Source organism: Phycodurus eques, chromosome 8 (assembly GCF_024500275.1).
Source record: "Phycodurus eques isolate BA_2022a chromosome 8, UOR_Pequ_1.1, whole genome shotgun sequence".
NCBI classification, from domain to species: Eukaryota; Metazoa; Chordata; class Actinopteri; order Syngnathiformes; family Syngnathidae; genus Phycodurus; species Phycodurus eques.
Genome location: NC_084532.1, coordinates 16,736,458 through 16,758,444, shown reverse-complemented (window position 1 = coordinate 16,758,444; position 21,987 = coordinate 16,736,458). Strand labels below are relative to the sequence as shown.

Sequence of the window (21,987 nt, the reverse complement as noted above, 5' to 3'; positions counted from 1 at the left end):
TAGCTACGACGTTGTGATACTAATGGAGAAGTGGAACCACGACACACGTGTCAAGAAAAGACACGAAAACGGAAGTTTGGAGCCAGTGGTGAACATGTTTTGAGACCTAAGTGGCAAGTTTCACCAGGTGTTTTATGTAATGTTTATTTTGTTTTTGCTTTCGTAAGCAGCAGCTGTTTGTCTTCCTTGCTTTTCTCCACAAAGCACGGAAGGACTTTTGGTCACGAGTAAGCCACTCCTAATCGTAGTTTGTTTATTCATCTTTGCATTGCTTTGAGGCGTTTAAGAGTTCCTTGGTCTAGTAATCATTTGGTTATCGAGGAGGAGGATCGAAAGTTGACCCCGGCTCCTCCTCGCTGTATGATGGAGCACTGAATGAAGTAGCGCTTTACCTTTTCATTTTTTTTTTTTTTTTTTTAATTTTTTTATTTAAGGGTTTCATCAAAAGTTACTTCGGATTAGTTCAGCGTGTTGGGTATCCACTTTGTCATAATCTTTCACGCTGAATTAATTATATCGCTTAATGCAGCAGATTTCGTGAACGCTTAGCAAGTTGGGCTGGGCGGTTTTTTGTTGTTGTTGTAACTATTGTGCATGTGTAAATACGACAAGGACAGGTCTCTAAATTGCAAATAAAGACTCTTTAATCAGCAGTCCGGGTCATCATGGAGCCGTGTGTCCCAGTCGATAGCGAGAGGACCCTGTCAGTCTGCCGGCGCCTGTGTTACGCCGTCGGGCATTTCCTCAATGACTTGTGCGCCTCGATGTGGTTCAGCTATCTGCTGGTCTACCTGCACTCGGTCCTGGGCCTCCGGAGCACCTTTGCGGGCGTGCTGCTGCTCATCGGCCAGCTCGCAGACGGAGTGTGCACTCCTCTCATTGGGTACGAATCCGACAGATCTCCCGGCAGGAGGTACGGCAAGAGAAAAAGCTGGCATTTGTTGGGTGAGTAATGCAAGCGTTTTGTTCCGTTTCAGTCGTCCTGCTTCAAAGTTCTGTGCGTTTCCTTGAGTGTTAAAATATAGACCGAGGTGGCAAAAGTACGTGCGCTCTGTATTCAAGGAGAAGTAGAGAGAGTTGTTCGGGGAGAGGACAAGTGTTGCTACAAGTTAAAACCACAGCAAGAGAAGTCCATGCCGAAATGTACTGAACCGTCTTCTATATGAATTGTGACAACCAGAGCAATAGATAAAATGGCGTCACTGGGCACATTTGCGTTTGGGCACATACAGGCAGTCCAGTGTTTTATTCCATCTCGTTGCAGTCTACATGTGTGAGTTTGTTGGTAGATGAGCGAGAGGAAGATGATTGACATCTCCACTGACCAGTATGAAAGTGCTGGGATGCTGATTTGTATTATTTATTGGGAGGGGATGGTGAAATTTAAATCTCTACGGTTTTCCAACAGCTGCTAGTTCATCCACTGGCAGGTAATCTGACTTTTAGGGGGGCTACATGAAATGATTTTCTCTTGGCATCGTGGCGTGGAAACGGTTGACGTATGGGAAATGTGTGCCCCCTTGTGGAGACATAAAGGGTCTTCAAAGATTTTGCATGCAAAATGGCCTCTGGGTGCTGAGCGTCTGTTTTTCTTTTCTTGCCACATCTGCTGGGGACTGGCCAACACACGAAGAGGCCGCGTGGGTCACTGAGCTACGTGTGACAGTGATGTTTTCAGCATTGCTGACGAAAGAGCAAGATCCTCTACCTTCTCCTTTGACTTTCTTTTTATGCTTTGCATCAGCTTTTTCATTTACACACGTGACATTTACAAATAACAGTGGATCTATATATACCATTTAAAAAACAACTCCGTTTAGGTCGAGAAATCATTTTAAATTGACATAGATTTTTGCATCCATCTAGAAATCTTGACGACCACAACTGACTCATCACACCACACAAACTAAAGTGGGAGCTATCCAGAAAAGAGGATGTGGTTGTCCGCCCACCGTGTACATGAAAATACATATGTTGTGGCAGTGCACGACGAAAAACAAAAGGGTTCCACCATACCAACCTCTTTTGAACTGAAGCTGTTGACTGACATTTTTCAGGATTCAATCTCTTAAAATATTTCAACAGTCCTTTTCACAGGACTGTCATCCAAAGGTGGCACAGCATTTTATATGAAGCAGGCTACCTTTGATCCTGAAACGTTTAGCTTTCAAAAGTGTATCAATATGCAGAAGTGTCAAAATTTGAACGTTCATTACTCAAGTAGAGCTATAGATATTAGGGTTTAAGAAGACCTCTGTCGACGAAGTATCAATTCAAGCTTTTTACGTAAAAAGTATAAAGGTAATGGTTTAAAAACTACTTAAAGTATACATAAAATAAATGCAAGGGGGGAAAAAAATTCCATTCAGGACAAAAGATTAGGCTGTCTCACAGGAGCCTATTATGCACTACTCCACCACCCAAAAAAACATTTTGATTACCATGTTATTTTAATATGTTGCGTTGAAGGCTACCTGTTTCAGCTCCATTTATGCACACCAAACAATGTTGAACAGCGCCTATTGCTAGCCAGCAAACCATGGCATGCCTTGGTAGGGACTGCAAAAATACACACAGACACTAAACGTTACACACTTGCTCCTCCAAGTTTGCCACGGGCAAAAACAGAAAATTCAACTAGTTCTTGGAGAGATTCTAGTCTGCATACTGATTACTGTGATGGTGCCCTTGAGCAACCCACCACCTTCAGCTCAGGGGCACAGCACAATTCTCCTTGTGTGCCTGTTTCTCTGTGTTGTGTGCAACAACAAAATTCTTCTGAGAGAAACGCACGATAAAATCAAAATGAACTTATTTTACCCATTTTGTTTGGTACAGAATTTAATTGTATAATACATGGTGATTCAGTAGATGTCCTAGGTAAATGGAATTACAATAGGCTTTATTGAAAATTATTTTTAAAAAATCCCAACAGCATATTCAAATGGCTACATATACTGTATATTTTTAGAGTTGATTTCACAAAGCTTGACAAATGTTTCATTGGTGCACCACCCGTGACACGACACATTTTCCTTCTTTCCTTCCTTTGAATTGTTTTTGCCGTGTCCAAATCTGCTTTCCAACTATTGTATTTTTCTTGAATTTCCTAGAACATACAAGCTGGACAGTGCAAAGTATTGTTTGTGTTCAGGCATACTCTTACCACAGAAAAAGCGTTTTCATTGCAAGTGAATTGTTATTCTTCACCCCGAAAAACAAAACAAAAAGTAAAACATTAAAGTCAAGTTTCACATTTAACCTTGTTTTTATACATATCATCTTATTAGACTATGAAATGATGTCTTATTTTGGAACACGCTGTACAGTGTATAAGAATGGGTGATGAGGAATCTTGGTTCGGTACCAGCTACGTAGCAAAAGCTGCAAAACCGTCATAGTCTAAAGAGGACGTACTGTAAACGCGGGGTCACCTCTGCTTGAATACTGGCTCCAAAGCCACAACTGCTCCAGGTGGGTTAGCGATATTGCCCGTACGAAACAATGACTACAAACATTCTTTTCAACGTCAGTTGACTGTGGTTTGACAATGACTAAAAACATTCTGTTCAACTTCAGTTGACTGTGGTTTGAACAGCACATGATACCATAACCTTAATGTAAAATAATAAGCATTGTTTGGGTTTTTTGAAATCAGATATTTGCCCCGATATTTACAGACGGTCAGTCAGCAGACATTGCACCACACCGAGCAGGCCCCCAAAGATTGGAGCTGCAAATTCCCAATCCCAAAGAGAAATCCCAAGAGATTATTCCATCTCCAACTAAAAAGACTAGGAACATGTATTATTTGATCTGTTCAGGGTCACTATGTAAAAGACCCACGTCCTAAAAACATGCATGTTAAGTAATTGAACTCTCTAACTTGTCCATAGTTGTGAATGTGAATAGTTGTTTGCTATGGAAAAGTGCTATGGAAAATGGATGGGAGGTGCAACGTTATTTTATAAATAGCTGAGTAAAAGGATTACAGTATGTACAGTTTTCATAGTCAGTTATGTACAGTAGAACTTTTTTTACGATCAGAATATTCTGAGTATATTCATTCATTCATAGAGGGAAGTCATGTAAATTCACCTGCTGGTAGACAGGATTAGCTGTCCTTAAATTCCCCTTCCCTCGTTGAATGAATGTTGAACAACATTTGAATTGACCTGGCTTTCATTGCCAGATGAGAGCCCCCGTGCAGTGAAACAGAATGGACCGCTTAAACTTGAACAATGCTATGTAAACATCCAACAGGTCTGCTCAATGATGGCACCTACTGTATTTAGTGGCTATAGAAAGTCTATACACCAATGTTCCAATGGCAGGTTCCCACCATTAATGTGACCTATAACCTGTACAGCTCAACTGAAAATAAATACAACTTTTTGAGAGGTAAAATAAAAATAAACAACTGAGATGTGGTTGCACAAGTGTGCACATCCTCATTTAACTGGGGACGTGGCTTTGTTCATTCATTCATTTTCCGTACCGCTTATCCTCACTAGGGTCGCGGGCGTGGTGGAGCCTATCCCAGCTGACTTCGGGCGATAGGCAGGGTTCTCCCTGAACTGGTCGCCAGCCAATCTCAGGGCACATATAAACAAACAGCCGTTCACACTCACATTCACACCTACGGGCAATTTAGAGTCTTCAGTTAACCTACCACGTATGTTTTTGGATGTGGGAGGAAAACAAAGTACCCGGAGAAAACCCTCGCAGGCACGGGGAGAACATGCAAACTCCACACAGGCGGGGCCGGGATTTGAAAACCGGTCCTCAGAACTGTGAGGCAGATGTGCTAACCAGTCACCCGCCGGTATTGTAAGATGTGACTACAAAATGTCAGGGAAAGCATATGAGAACATTGCACTTAATTTGGGATAATGCAGAGGTAGTTTAAATGGTGACAGGTGTGCTCAGTCACCACCATATTTTATTTTTATTTTTTTTAACAGCTTCTCTAGAGCATGTGCTCAAATGATTTTTATCCCACATTTTCAGGTCAGCTTGAGGGCATTTAATTTTTTTTTTTTTTTAATGAGCCACAATAAAGGATCGTTGTTTTCTTCCTGATCTTTTCTGCAACACGACAACCCTCAAGTACAAACAATCCCTTAACATCAAAGTCAAACACTATGCCATACAGTCACACAAACCTCCCATAGCCGGACATATTTTTTTCCAAACAATTAAGTGAAATTGATTGAAGAAGAAACTGTCTGATACAACAATTCTCCTTTTCACCCCGCCAGGAACCATCTGTGTTATCGCATCTTTCCCCTTCATTTTCAACCCCTGCCTGGCCTGCTCGGCAAGCACTCCCCAATGGGCCAAGATCATCTACTTCGCCCCCTTCATCATCATCTTCCAGTTTGGATGGGCGGCAACTCAGATCTCACACCTCTCCCTCATTCCAGAGCTGGTGTCCAGTGAGAGCGGCAAGGTGGAGCTCACCGCGTACAGGTGTGCTCGTGATGGATGCCCTCATGGAGCATTTCCAGTATTAGTATTCCATACATAATGATCTTCAAAACGTTTACTGAGCTATTTGCATGATGGATTAGTGTCTTGTAGTGGATATCAAAAGTCAATTCATCCGTCCATTTTTTCATACAGATTACCCTCATAAGGATCATGGTTGAGCTGGAGCCTATCCCAGCTGAATTTGGGCAAGAGGCAGGATACACCCTAGACTAGTCGTCAGCCAATCACAGGGCGCACATAGACAAACAACCATTTACACTCCTACCTTGGGACAATTTAGTCTTCCATTAACTTCACATATTTCTTAAAAAAAAAAAAAAAAAAAAAAAAAAGTATCTGAGGAAAAAAAAAACAAGCATGGTGAGATCATGCAAACTCTTAAATTTTTAATCGACATTAATTCTTTGTACATTCACTCCTTTGTCATATTTGATCCATGGATGATGTCTTTGCTACGGCCATGTAAATCCCAATGCCTTTGAAGTTCTTCCTGTCTTTCATAAGCTTGTCTTTACTAGTAACACACAATTACAGTAGATGAAGACTGAACCATTTTATGCCGGGCGTGGTAGTTTTAAAGCTGCACTTAACGGTAAATGTCAGCACAATCATGAGATCATCTTAACTTTATTTCTGGTTAATCATTTACTTTAGTTATGGTCAGACTGATGGCCATTTAACATTTCAAAGTGATTGCTGACGACTATACAATCGCATTGATTTTTTTTATTTTTATTTTTTTTCTCCCCCCTCAGTTTTTCAGCATATTTTCCCCCAAACTTTAGAATCCACTGCTAACAGAAAAGCTTTCATTAAGAAATGTCTTTATCTTACTAAAATATTTTTGATCTTTTTACCTATTGTCACGAAGATATAATTTATGCCAATGTTTATAATTCAATGTAAGAATAACCACGTCTGCTTAGAACCACCAATTACTCAACTCACAATGTGTCCGCTTTGTTGTTTTCTCTGTTTGCATGACTATTTTGTCATCGGTGGATATGTGTCATAAACTCGTGACAAAAATGAATCCGGTGTGTTTTAGTCATCCAGTCCTTCTTAGTTTGGAAGCAACTTCTGTTTCTGATGTCAGTGACTGTGATGAAGGAACAACTGCATGTGGCTTTTCATAATATTATCCAACATGGCAAAAATATGCATACCGCATTAGTTCAGACGGCAAGATACTGTATCTGCTTTAACAACCCAACTGAATGCATTGTTGTGTCTCTCTGGCAGGTATGCCTTCACTGTGGTGGCCAACATCACAGTGTATGCTGTGGCCTGGGTGCTTTTTCACTTCCTGTCTCAAGAGGACATCACAGACAACCTGGGCCAGGCAGACATTCCTCTGTTTAGGGTAAGATATGAGATGCTCGGTGGTTAGCTGCTCCAGCTGCCACCTGCTCTCCAGTGTGTTCCACTAACAAGTGTGTGCGTGTTCACTGTGATTGGTAAAATGCAGAGAACCAATTTCGTGTGCATCCATGCATGTTCATGACAATAAAGGTGGTGATTTTTCTTCTTATTGTTATGTATTTATTATGAAATTAACCTAGTATGGCACTATATATGCTTTGTGAATACTGTAGAGCAGGGGTGTCAAACTAATTGTTGTCACAGGCCACATTGTTGGTACGGTTTTCCTCAGAGGGCCGTTATGACTGAAAAAGTGTAAAGGCTCATTATAGTTTTGAATACACAAGAAATTGATGTACAACTAGTTTTGAAATCAGTAGTCACTGATAGTAGTTTAACTATTGTTCAAGTTATTGTAAAAAAGGGGGTTATTACTTATAGACAACAATTTCAAATTTTGGTACAGATTTTAGCAGGAAACATGGGAGCTGACGCAACTGGTTTAATTTTGCGGGCTACATAAAACGATGTGGCGGGCCGGATCTGACCCCTGGGCCTTGAGTTTGACACTGTGCTGTAGAGGCTTTCAGCAGGCCTGAAAGCAAACCTAATCTTTTTTTGCACCTTTCATCATTTTTTGGAAGTACATGTGACAGAGAGAGCGGATATACCGTAATAGCTACACAGCAGCTGGAGGTCCGGCCCCACCATTGTTTTGTGAATTGACGTGTAGAATTTTGGTGAAGTACTGATTTTTGCATCTCTGAGTGCCATTCCAATGCACTTTTCCTCGTCACAGGATACACATTTTTGACTTCCTAATTTCATCTGGAATGTGGCATTGTCCATTATCGTAGTCAAGCCCAGTTGGACATTTATTTTTCCGTTGGTCTATCGGGTCCAAGTGATGTGCTTCATGAATTCTGCGTAGCAACAAATAATCAGGCAACTCTGACGTTACCAAGAAAAACGATATGATCAATTCTGTTGAACTGCTTTGGTGCTAGCTAGATAGTTCAAATGAATTGTAGCTTTGAACTTTGATAAAAATCTCCAAAGGATTCTGGGCTAGTCCTAACTTTTGAATTGGAAGAGGAATTAGAATTTTATGAAAGCCCATTTGACCTGAGATTCTCAAACTTTTTAGTTTTTCCCAAGGACGCCCCTAATGCCAATTAAACATACAGTACTGTAACTACCACATGTACTGGTAAATGCCAGAGGACTGTTTTTTTTTTTTTTTTTTTTTTTAACTTTTCAACCTAAATATTCACATTTTGTCATTTCAGCCAGTTTGGAATTAGCACCACTTGACATCTTTAAATCTACATCAACGTTGGTAGCTAGAAGTGATTCATGAGTAAAGTGACTGCTGCAGGGATGACATTTACGTGATATGACAACAGTCATTTTAGAGCTTTTAATGGGCCCAATGCTAAGGTAGGGAGGCGTAATCGGTATAGTATGTTAGGTTTTAGTGGCACGCCAATCCCCATATGTAGGTATGCACTTTTTATACAATTATATGACACAATTTATTGCAAATTATTTTGCGGTGCCCATGGTTCGCCAGACCCTATTTTGAGAAACCCCTGCATTACACAATAAGTGGAACTGACCGTGTAGTGGAGTGCCAGCCCAAGCCTTTATGGTGCCCTAAGCAGAATTTGATTTGGGGCCTCCCTCCCGCCACCGCAGTGTCATCTGGGCTTGACTACTACTAAAACCAGTGTTAGACTTGTATATAGGATTTTAATGTTTGTGGTACCTCTTTAATTTCTTGAATATTTTGAAAAATCCTTATGCTTTCTGGGGATCCCATACTGGCCAAGGGGCCCCAAGCAACCGCTTCATTCGCTTATGCCTCAACCCAGTTCTGGTAGTGGGGTTCACTCACCTTACTTCCGTTCATGGCGCGTGGGTTCAGTTCACATTCAGTAACGGTATGAATGTGAGTGCGAATGCATGTCTCTATATGCGCCCTGTGCTAGACTTGCAAACAATCCAGAGTGTAACCTATCTTTCGACTGAAGCCAGCTGGCATAAGCTTCGGCTCGCTCTGATCTTGAAGAATGTAAATGGGATAGAAAATGAATGGATAGCATAAGCTCGTAAGTGTAAGTACAGTACTGTAGTTTTTAAAGGACCTTAAGGGGTTGGTGCCTTGTCAACCCCCCAAAAAGACAAAAACAGGAGTGGCGATGCTAGCGATATTTACTGTACATACACACACACTGTCACAGTTATGTTTACCTGAGATTTCCCCTGTACAACAGATGCTGGCTCTCATTGTACTGGGGGTTGGAGCAGTGTTCTCGCTCATATTCCACATTGGCACAAAGGAGAAGTCAGGAGAGGATCTGCTGCGCAGACCTTCGTCTGATCAGGAAGCACTGTCGGTTCGAGTGTTGCAGTGGAAACACTGGCTTAAAGAGCCTTCTTTTTACCAGGTAACAGTCACTTCACTAATACCTCCAGGTAGTACAACAGTATATGGCTCCAGCCATTACATTCATGCTTTTTATTTATTAATGAAGTTTTTCTTGGCAGCATGGTGATCTATAGGTCAGCATATCTGCTTTGCAGTTGTGAGGTTTGAGGTTCGAATCTTGGCTCACTTTTGTGTGGAGTTTGCACGATTTCTGTGCTTGTGTGGGTTTGCTCCTAATATTCTGTCCAAACCATGGACATGCTATCATTAATTAGCTTTTGGAAGATAAAGATACAGGTACATATTAATAAATTAGAATAGTGTCAAAAAAAACAACAACTTAATTTAGTTAGGTAATTCAATTCAAAAAGTGAAACTCATTCTAAAGATGTACTACACACAGTCAGAGTAAACATTTTTCATGTTTGTTTTTTATTTTAATTATTATAGCTTACAGCAAACGAAAACCTAAAATTCACCATCTCTACAAACTAGAATATTACGTTGTGTTAAACATAAATAAAAACAGAATACAATGATTTGCAAATCATGTTCAACCTATATTTAATTGAAGACATTACAACGACAAGATATTAAATGTTCAAACTGATAAACTTTATTGTTTATAGCAAATAATCATTAACTTGGAATTTGATGGCTGCGACACGTTCCAAAAAAGCTGGGACAGGGTCATGTTTACCACTGTGTTAGATCACCTTTACTTTTAACAACATTCAACAAACCTTTGGGAACTGAGGACACTAATTGTTGAAGCTTTGGAGGTGAAATTCTTTCCCATTCTTGCTTGATATACAGCTTCAGCTGTCCAACAGTACGGGGTCTCCGTTGTCATATTTTACGTTTCATAATGCGCCACACATTTTCAATGGGAGACAGGTCTGGACTGCAGGCAGGCCAGTCTAGTACCCGCACTCTTTTACTACGAAGCCACGCTGTTGTAACACATGCAGAATGTGGTTTGGCATTGTCTTGCTGAAATAAGCTTGTGCGTCCATGAAAAAGACGTTGCTTGGATGGCAGCATATGTTTCTCCAAAACCTGTATGTACCCTTCAGTATTAATGGTGCCTTCACAGATGTGTAAGTTACCCATGCCATTGGCACTAACACAGCCCCATACCATCACAGATGCTGGCTTTTGAACATTGCGTCCATAACAGTCTGGATGGTTATTTTCCTCTTTGGCCCAGAGGACACGACGTCCACAATTTCCCAAAAACAATTTGAAATGTGACATTGTCGGACCACAGAACACTTTTCTACTTTGCATCCGTCCATCTTAGATGAGCTCGGGCCCAGAAAGCCGGCGGTGTTTCTGGGTGTTGTTGATAAATGGCTTTTGCATAGTAGAGTTTCAAGTTGCACTTACGGATGTAGCGTCAAACTCCATTTACTGACATTGTTTTTTTTTTTTTAATAAGTGTTCCTGAGCCCATGTGGTGATATCCTTTACACATTGTCTGTTTTTGATGCGGTGCCGCCTGAGGGATCGAAGGTTACGGGTATTCAATGTTGGTTTTCGGCCTTGCCGCTTACATGCAGTGATTTCTCCAGACTCTCTGAACCTTTTGATGATGTTATGGTCCGTAGATGATGAAATCCCCAAATTCCTTGCAATTGTACGTTGAGGAACGTTGTCCTTAAACTGTTCGACTATTTTCTCACGCACTTGTTCACAAAGAGGTGAACCTCACTCCATCTTTGCTTGTGAATGATTGCGCAATTCAGGGAAGCTCCTTTTATACCCAATTTTGGCACCCACCTGTTCCCAATTAGCTTGTTCACCTGTGGGATGTTCCAAACAGGTGTTTGATGAGCATTCCTCAACTTTCTCATTCTTTTTTGCCACCTGTCCCAGCTTTTTCGGAACGTGTTGCAGCCATAAAATTCTAGGTTAATGATTATTTGCTAAAAACAATCAAGTTTATCAGTTTGAACATTAAATATCTTGTCCTTGTGGTGTATTAAATTAAATATAGGTTGAACATGATTTGCAAATCATTGTATTCAGTTTTTAGTTATGTTTAATACAACGTCCCAACTTCATTGGAATTAGGGTTGTATAATCTGCATGTTTTAAAAGGCTATTTTTGAATAATACTTTTTATTTATTTGTTCTTAGCTTCTATAAAAATGGGATGCGACTTACAATGACGACAAGAAAATGTGTGTCCCAGTATGACAACAGTTGAGAACAAGTGCCTAGATTACAATGTTTCCCAACCTTTACTGAGCCAAGGCACCCATTTTACATTAAAAAATCTTACGGAACAGCACCAAACAAAAACGTCACAAAAACTCAAATAATAATCATCTTATCTCAATTTACTCTCAAATGTTCTCAGTGTGTGTCTGTTGCAACACAAACCGTTGGATACACAGGTTTATTGTTCCTTCTAATGTTCTGCCTGTCACTATACATCAACAGCATTTTGAGATGACCAAAGATGTATTTTTAATTAATATTTAATGGCACGTGTAGCGGTCCAGAGTCCCCACCCTAAACGGGGCCCTAAATCCCTAGCAGCGCCCTTGTCACAAGGTCAAATGATCCTATTAAATGATTTTTGTCAACACAGTGGTGCATTTAGTGCCACTGCGTCATCTGGGTTGCAAGCAAAAATTCAGTTTAAAAGCTGAATTTGCCATGCTTAAAAATGTATTGTTTTAAATAAATCAAAATGAGCATGTAGCTGAATGATTATCATGCGTGTTACTTTTCATACAAGGTGGCCTTCGTCTACATGTGCACTAGACTGATAGTTAACCTATCCCAGTCGTACATCACTGTTTACATCACCAACTCACTGTTGCTACCAAAGGTAAGCGATTGCGCCTTGTCAGCTTGCAACTTCTGTCTGTTTGCAGTCTAACGTGTACCTTATTGTCTTAACAGAACTTCATTGCCATCATACCGCTTGTGATGTATGTCAGTGGTTTCGTTAGCTCGCTGGTCATGAAGCCAATCAGCAAGCTTGTAGGCATCAGTGTGAGTAAAACACCATTGCAATCTGTTCAGCTTAATGTTTCTGTACATTCAGTGTCTTACAAAAGTGAGTTACACCTCTCACATTTTTGAAGAAAGGACTCTTTGCTACAATGTAAAGTAGTCAGTGTACAGCTTGTACAGGAAGTCCTCGCTTTACGAACGAGTTCCGTTCCTACGCTGGCGACGTAACAGGAATTTGCCCGTAAGTCGGATTTCACCGTTAAAGGCGAAATTTACGGTGAAATACTTCTGTTACGGGTATTGTCCCACGTGATTGTGACAGCAAGCTCAGTGTGTGTGGGCGTGTGCGTCGATGTGTGAGTGAGACGGGACTGCGAAGGAGGATGGAGCGCGCGCACCGCGGTGCGAGTGTGTACAGTAGCAAGTGTAGTGACGGCGACCGGGGACCCGTTGACGTTGAATGTGAAGAGGCGCTAATAAAGCCATTAAAGCAGCAAATCGGTGCTTCGTGCCTTTTATTGTTGCCGCCACCCAGCTCAGCTGTGCAACGAGAGAAGGGATTTAACCCCTGCGTCTCCCTACCACGGTCAGGTGACCGTAGCAGGAAAGGTTAACACTTCGTATAAAGAAACTAAAATACATTAAAATAAAAAAATAAGATGCTGTACTTACCATTACTGCTGAGAGTCTGAAAAAAGGAGGGCGAAAAAGCAAACATACTCCCGCCACACAAAAACAGACAACCACTATGCACTAGCTAAGCAGAAACACTATGGTGCTGGGGACAAAATGGCGGACGAGGCACGGGCGTCGTAAAGTCGAAACGTCGTAGGTCGAGTACGTCGTAACTCGAGGACTTCCTGTTTAACTAAACTTACTCAATGGTGGGGTGTACTCACTTTTGTGAGATACTGAAGGTGAGCTGTGTAGACAAGCCTCAAAATTTGAGTTATTTACAAATCATTTCTTCAACAATCTGTATTTGTTTTTGCTGTAGTTTTGATAATGGGTCTCTTGTGGGGAACTGCGATCCTTTGCCTTGAATATCATTGCATTATGCATTTGTACCTAATGCCAATGAGTTCAGCCACCCAACGTGTGATGAATGTGTGAGATTTTAGTGAGACACAATGTACTGCACTTTTCAGATGATGTATTTTGTCGGTCTGCTATTGGTGATCGGCTTTGCCATCTGGGTGATTTTTGACAAGAACATGGGAGCTGAAAGTATCTATGGTGCGGCTGTGCTTCTGGGAGCTGGCTCAGCTATCATCCTGGTCATGTCTCTCTCTATGACCGCCAAACTCATCGGCGAGCAAACAGTAAGTTTGGGGAGGATACACCCAAAAACCTTACACGCCCATCAGCATGCGGAGAAAGATAAGCATAAGTTGTCCTGCTGAGTCATGGCTGGGCTGTTACCACATTTTTTGTCTATAATGTCCTTTCCCAAACATTTTCAGCTTGAGACCCATTTAAATTTTTATCTTTCCTCATTACCTAAACAGATTTATATCAAGTGTTGCAACAGTAGTTACCAATTACACATGAACTGATAATGATATAGAACTAAACAGAAATGCATTTATGCTCTAACTGATTATTCATTCACTCATTCATTTTCCGTCCCGCTTATCCTTACTAGCCCCGCGGGCGTGCTGAGCCGAAAGGCGGGGTAAACCCTGAACTGGTTGCCAGCCCATTGCAGGGCACATATAAACAAAAAAGCAGTTACAGTCACACCTACGGGCAATTTAGAGTCTTCAATTAACTTACCATGCATGTTTTTGGAATGTGGGAGAAAACCGGAGGAAAACCCACGCAGGCACGTAGAGAACATGCAAACTCAGCACGTGAGGCCGGATTTGAACCCAGGTCCTCAGAACTGTGAGGCTAACCAGTCGTCCACCGTGACGGCTGACTGATTAACAACTACATTTTACTTTTCAATTATTTGTGCATTTTGTTTAAAGTTTTAAGGTCCCGTATGTTGCCAAACCGACTTTTTCTAGTATTTGCGATGTAATATTGTCTCTATGGTGCGGCAGTAAATGTGAAATATGAATTAAAATCGTTCACACATTCCTGAGGTCCAGATGTTTTTTTCTGCCGAGAGGCCTGAAATCAGGTCCTTCGAACTTCTCGAGCTTATCTACGTCACAAGCGAAGATCTCCGCTCCCAAGCCAGCGCTGTCAACATAACAAATGCGTGTGCTCTCACAAGTAGGTCTTCTATACGGAGGCAACTTATCAGAGGAAAGTGGGCGGTCTGAGCCAAATTTTGACAAACCGGATACAAAACTGGGTCAAGCGGAAGTAGCTGTCAGAGGGGCCTTTTCTGGATACTTTTCTGACAATACCAAGGTCTTTTTAAAAAAAAAAATAAATAAATAAAATTGAATTGACACTTTTATACTAAATCCATGTTAGATAGTCATTCTATGGCGGTCTAAATAGCCAAAATATTGGACCTTTAAATGTACATTCTACATGTCATTTCACAACATTTCAACCCGAATGACAGTTACTGTATGTGGTTGGTCAAGACTCAGATCTATTATGGGCCGGGTCGTTGAAAGCGCAGTTCTCAGGCCATGAGAAAGAATCACTTAAACACGTGATGCCAAACTGAATCAATACAACAGTACTGATTCTACAGCTTTATAAGCCAACCAGCTGTTCATCAAAATGCAGCTGTTTCCCCTCTGGTCACTCATCTTGTGTGCTGACACTCTCCTTTCTATTTTTGCCATCACGCTCACAGTCTCTTACCTGACCCTAGTTTGTGGCAATATGTGTTGATAGTATTACAGTGCATACCTCTTGATATGGATTGGACACTTCAAAAAGGGGCAAAATGGGCAAAGACCTTATTAGCACACAGAAACATTTATTGTTTTTGCGTCCATCATCAGATCAGCTGTTGTTTACTATCTTTTTTCTAACATCCATCTTTATACTGTTTATCCTCGCTGGGGTCAGGGGGTGTGCTGGAGCCTGTCGTAGCTGACATCGGTCTCCCCGGGACTGGTCGCCAGCCAATTGCAGAGCACATACAGATAAGCATTCACACTCCATACAGGATGTGCTGAAAATGCTGTGAAAGTTTGTGATATATACTACCTGTTCTCATGGATTTTTTTTGTAAAGTCGTATTAGTAGAAAAAATTATTTTAAATATTATTTAAACAATATACCGTACACTTAAAAAAAACAATGGGAAAGTATTGTTGCTCGCAATTCAATTAATTGATCCTGAATAATTTGGATGATTATGTGGAATTGATGGTTGATTAATTGCATCTTGAAGCAATTGCTGAAAAATGTGCCCTATTTGCATGACACTTTTGCTTCAGTCTTAACTTTGCTGTCAAAAGAAAACGGCATGACACATCAGCTATGGGAAGTTGAGTTGCATCCAGGTTTCCTCTGGCAGGGGAACAAGCACTGAGGACATTCAGGTATTCCCATCCCATCAACATTATACTAAAATAATTATGAGTCACTAAATTGTCCGTAGGTGTAAATATTATTATCATAGTCAATTCATTAACTTTCCTACAGTCAACTAAATGTGGTCTAATGCCTATCCCTTATAGCTACAGCATTTTTTCATGTAGGTCTAAGATCTAGCCTCAATTCCTGTGAGCATACTTTAGCGAGCGTTCTATCTTTCTACATGGATAAAAGAGCAGACAGTGGGTCTGCTGTGGAGCTAGATTTCCTCCCATTGTGCTTTGCATTTAATGGTGATGTCAAGTGTCTGATCTGTCATTCAGTCTCTGTGTGTGTCTGTGTCTCTCGTCTGTCTTGTTTGGCAGCAAAGTGGGGCTTTTGTTTATGGTTCAATGAGCTTCACAGACAAGGTGGCCAATGGCGTGGGTGTCATTATTATCCAGAGCATCAGACCGTGCAGGTAAGCCTCACTTACTCACATTGTCACGTCAAATATTGTAGGTAGCTGTTAGTGATGTTTTGGGTTTGGCTTCAGGGCAATAAGGCACTGGTTAATTTGTTTGAATTGACGGTGTTATAGAAAATGTATGGATGCACAGGATATTATGACTCCTACGTGGAGCACACAATTTCCTCATTTTACATGCTTCAAATGTTTTTAAAAAAAAAAATAAAAAAATATTTTAAAAAAGCAGAGTATAGATTTAACCCTACCCTCTAATTTATCTGTATCGTCAAATTATACATTACACTATACAGTATGACATAACTGATCACACGAGCATCAATGTAATATTGTCCAAAGGTTTTAACAGTGACTCAAAATTGGTGTTTCATTAACTTTGCTATTTGTAATTAACAGAATAATTGTTCAAAATTTCAAAGTTCAAAACTTTACAGGACATGTGAAGGGTCAAGATTTGCATACATTATACTCACACTTATTATATATTTGTGTCGAAAGAGTAGGCCGATTGTAAAATGACTGTAAACCATGACTTTTCCCCTCAGCTTTAACCCCTGCAGCTTAAACAATGATGCATCTTATTTGCGGATATGCAGGAGCATCACTTGTCTATTCTTCTCTCAAACTTGCCAAAATTGTTTACAGTTCACAATTTGTCAGGTGAGCTCCACATTAACTCTCAACTGTTCACGTTTTTAAATCAGTGTTTAGTTTGTCAGGTGGTTAACAGTTCTCCAAATCAGAGAGGCACAGTGTTCTGTTTATTTGTCAGAAATCTTCATTCAAAGTACTTTCAAGAAACAGAAGTCCGCTAACACATGGGTTAGCTTACCATCATTACTGCAGTAATTTTAAATCATCAAACAACTGTTACGTTAGCATAAACACTGCAGTAATGCACACAAATTGAACATTCAACATCACGCTCAGGCATTTATTCTTGATGCTCTGTGGAAACAATCAAAGCTAAAGATTGAAACTCTAGCAATTCCAGCTTGGTTTGCTGAACTGATAAATCAACTGTATTTGAGTAATATCACCATAACGTGCCTTTGAGATGTCCCCATTTCACCCCCCAAAAGTTGAACTTTTCCTTTGAACTTCATCACCCTTCTATTAAATATATATTATTATTAATACATAATAGTCCAGCTCCCACACTGTTTTATGCATTAACTGCAAGCAGACAATGCACATGCAAACAGCAAAATATGTAAGCTTGCTGTCAGGGTGGTCAATGACACAGTGGACATTTTTGACTGATGTTCACATTTTATGAGCACATGGGGTGGACCGTCAGTGAGCACCATATCAAATTTCTGAAAGTTTTTTTTTTTTTTTTTTTTAATCAATTGATATTTCACTAGTGGACTTGTTAAGGTTGACAATATCCAACTTCACACGCAAGATGATGAAAATTACTAAACACAAGTGTAAATACTGCGGTTGGCTGGCGACCGGTTCAGGGTGTACCTCCCACCCGAAGATAGTTGGGATAGCCTCCAGCAGCCCGCCACCCTAGTGAGTATAAGCCGTAAAGAAGATGGATGGATGGATGGCTCGGTAAGTGTAAATGCTTATTCTGCATCTATGCACTATTTCAGTTGGAAGAAGACAAAATGCTGGTGGTGATAATGAAAATATTAGAGGGTTTAATAAAGGTACAGTTGCACCATATTGACAGGGTGGACAGGGACCCAAAATGTTCAACATGATTAAAATATATACATATTCAAAATTACTCGTTTCATCAAATAACTTGTTGTGGACAATAAAACCATGTAAAAATATTCTGCTACATTTTCTTAATGACTGAGTGATTCTGATAAGGACATCAAAGGCACTTTATAGTGATACTGACCCACTAGTGTTAAATTGCTGCCACCATCAGATGATTATTTTTTTGGTTCATATTTAGTCATACGGGTGCTCAATAGGCCAAATTTTGTGGTACTTACTATAGTATTCCTTGTTGATTTTCATTATGTAATGCACGCATGAAATTAATATTTTATTGGTCCTACAGCAGTGTTGAAAAAATCTGCAGCAATAATCAGTACTCCAACAATGAGTGCTGTGAAAATCTAAATTGAATGACGCAAACTGACAAACTGGTGAGCAGGTGACCAATGAAATTGGTCTGTCTTTTTTACACCTAGATCAGAGGCATTGGGGCAAGAATTTAGGTGACGGATGATGAACCCCGGGGCCAGTGTGGTGAAGGACACCGAGCCACCCAAATAGCAGGAAATTATTTTAATACCAACTGTAACAGGTCACTTCAAAACCCGGATACAGAGCAGTTAACTTCACCGTTGAGTTTGGAGATCGGGCATTCGTCTTGGGGCAAATTCCCGATATCCGTGCTGGATAACAAAACTAACATTACTTCAAACCCATTAGGTTTTTATGTAAATACCTGTATTTTCAATGATTTCTTATTTTATTCAACACTGAGGTGTTCTTTGTGCTCCAAGCAAGTAGGGTACAATAGCGCCTCACTGGGAGAGGGAAAAAATACTGTACTCTAATTTATATAATTTTGTTGTTGTTGTTGTTGTGTTTTTGTTTTTTACACAGCTGTATCTTCTTTACCATGTGAAAGGGTGTTTTCAAAGGCTGGTGAGAGGTTGTGTTTAAAAAAAAGAAAAACTGTCCAGAAACCATTATTTTCCAATTAAAATTCATACATTATCCTCTCTTCTAAACATAATTTTCCAAGTTACATAAGCATATTAATCTCCTCTTCCTGGTTCCACAAGCACTTTCACTGTTCTATACCTGGTCATGCCACTTTCCAAATGTGACAGAAAAACGATGCAATATGCTCTGTCATATGATACTACTACTTTGGAAAAATGTATGCACACAGAATATGTTCCAAAAACATTTTACTGTCCAGTTTATCTCGAGGCATTATTTGGTCATACATACTTTTGTAATTCCTAAGAGCAAAAACGGATGCAAAAATTCAATGCATCACACATTTAAGAGATTGAGATGCAGCTGCCTGTGATTATACACATGGCCAGCAGGTGGTTTCGTGTATACATGCCGCTTTGAGAAATAAAAGCCTTTATCGAACCAATTGGCACAAGTGGTAGAATGCCACATGATGGTTCATCTCACCATCACTAACAAGCAAAGTTATAACTCTGTGGGTGTGTGTGACTTACTGGCAGAGGTGGGCGTGAGAGAGAGTGGGTGCTCCTGGTTTGTAGGGACAAGCGATATTGAGCAATTGATCAGGAAGTCATGCAGACACCTAAGTGCTGGTGGATGAAAGGGTAATCTAGTTGACTAGTTTTAATATGTAGATTAGTTTGAAATGGTCAACGTGGGAGGGGTTCACTATTCGTAAGGATGTCGATTATGCTAGTGTCCTCGGAGATGCCCAACTGTCTTATTTGTCATTCTCTCTCTTTTTCTCATCCACAGCACAGAGACATGCTGCCCAGCATGTATTTGGTTTTATCGTGACGTCATGGCAACAGTAACAGGAGGCGTGGCGTTGGCAGCAGTGGTTGGCCTGTTAACAATTCTCATCTGGCCACTCAAGACTAGAAAAAATGAATGAAGGATTATTAGCATCATTCCTAAATTGTGCATTGAGATTGTGAAAAGGAAACAAAATCCCATTGATGTTCAATACTTTCACTGTATGCGTGACATCATTATGAATGTCTTTTCATACTTAATGATATTTGTGCACAATTCACTTTGTTTTGTTTAAAAAAAAAAAAAGAAAATCTATTTTTAATACATTAGGTCAAACCCCAATGTAATGGATAGATATCAAACCTCATTCTTTTTATGTTATGTTATTTACTCACCAATTTACTAATGGCGACACTGTAACATTATAGAACTTAATCCGTTAAGGACACAACACTAAATACGTTGTCGTAAAGTACAGGATGTTTTTTTTTTTTGCATTACATTTTTTATGTTGCAGTGCATTTTTCTTTCATTATATTTAATTAGCATTTTTCCTGGTTGGCTGGAAGAAAGCACACGATTCTATTGCCTAATGAGGTGTGTGTCATCGATTTTAAATTAAGTCAAATGATGGTCCCTTGATAAGGTCAACACAGAAACCAAATGAATAAGCCAAAAATAATTAAAAAAAAAAGGAAGTACAATATCATCTCAGTGTGTGACTGAATTTATCTTTTCTGGGTCTCGATCATTTGGAAATGTACAGGAAATCACAAAAAATTAATACCAAATGTTACAATGTGTTATGGTATCATTATTGTTTAGCGGTTTAGAACTGTGCTGAGGCCTTTTTATTTTATGTTTTTTTTTTTTTTTTTTTTTGGTACCTGAATTAGGCTACCACAATTAGAAATGTAAGTCACTACGATGCAATGCAGATCTCATTGGACTGGGCAAGTGTACATAACTGGCATCGTTAGGCCTATTATAGGGTCGCTTCACCTACTTGGTAGTAGCATGGGACCTTCTCCTGTTAGCTGGGGACCTGAGCTAACTAGTTGTTTCTACTAGTAGTGATGAAAAACCCCAAAACAGTTGCCTGGGTGTTTACATAAAGATGAAAGGGGTTGTAGAGTGAAATTTATGCACGAATTCACATCATGAAACAGAAGCTGAACTCATTCACCTATAGTTGTCATCAGTGGATAATCATCATAATCATTCCACCCATATTGAACTGTAGAATTAGGACAGTTAAGTAACAAGGGAGTTGTATCTACTGGAAATATGAGTCTACAGGATTTCACAGTATAAAGCCATTTGTGATGCAGTCCAAGAATCATATTGAACTCTGTATGGATATATGAAACATTTCAGTCAAGGTGCATAGTATCAGCCTTTAACTTGAAATTTTATTTAGGAGAGCAATGATTATAAAGTGGAGAGGCAAGGGAGAAATACAAGCCATATTAACCTATCCCATCATTTACAAAACTACTACTTTATTTAATTTAAAAGTAATTGAGTAATCTTTTTCTCCAACCATTTTAGTCACATGCACCCAGAATATATCTGCAACTTCAAAAGTATCTGGGAGCAAACAATTGTGTTGTGAGTCAGTCTTGTCATTGGCCTTCATATTGATAAGTTATTAATTGTTTCAATGTTTCTTGAAGGAGAAGAATTCATTCTTACACTGTCAATTGAAAAAAAAAAAAACACTTCATCTGAGTAAAAACAGAGTGACAGACAGATTTGCCACCCTTAAAAATAGACCGATTCATTGATGCTTCCACCCATCAAGTACCTGGTGACAGCAGCTTTGATTAAAAAATTTGATTTTGATTCCATTGTTAACCCCTCAAAGGGAAATTATCTTTCCATTTTTGTCAATTGAAAACAATAGGCTTGGCTGACTTTGTGACAACACACACAGACGCAAACACAGTAAGTAACCTTTTTTTTTTGCATATATTTACATACAGTGTAACAATGCATAGATGTTTTTTTCTTTTTTGTGGTTAATGCTGAAAAGATACTTCCTCTGTTTGTGTAAAAAGGATGTACTTGAATTATTATGCGCTAATATGAGTGGCATAAAAACGTCAGCGATACTATTGTTTGTCATAATAGTTATTGGGAAAATATATCACCTCAAAAATGTGCTATCATGACAGACCTAAACACATATACTGAGAGAGAACAAGAGCAATGAATAACATAAAAATATTGTACAAACAGTGTAGAAAATAGAGTAACGCCTGTAATAAAAATCTGCAATATAGCAGGACCGCGAAGCAAGAACAGTGATATAGTGGAGGATTACTGTCTGTATTCCGTGATGATAAATTGCAGGGACTCATTGTTCCCG

General features: G+C 39.8%; 1 protein-coding gene across 2 annotated transcripts; it reads left to right on the top strand.

Moving 5' to 3' along the window:
* The first annotated feature begins 133 nt into the window (after positions 1-133).
* mfsd12b (major facilitator superfamily domain containing 12b) lies at positions 134-20,322 on the top strand. Of its 2 annotated transcripts, XM_061684677.1 has the most exons (10): positions 187-227; positions 652-945; positions 5,262-5,472; positions 6,736-6,856; positions 9,132-9,305; positions 12,036-12,128; positions 12,203-12,295; positions 13,405-13,578; positions 16,078-16,172; positions 19,617-20,322. In XM_061684677.1, the coding sequence occupies exons 2-10, from the start codon at positions 666-668 to the stop codon at positions 19,753-19,755; spliced, it is 1,380 nt and encodes a 459-aa protein (XP_061540661.1). In that variant the 5' UTR covers positions 187-227; positions 652-665; the 3' UTR covers positions 19,756-20,322. The 2 variants fall into 2 exon arrangements, with proteins under 2 accessions (XP_061540660.1, XP_061540661.1); XM_061684676.1 differs by having other exon boundaries at positions 134-945.
* The last annotated feature ends 1,665 nt before the right edge of the window (positions 20,323-21,987 follow it).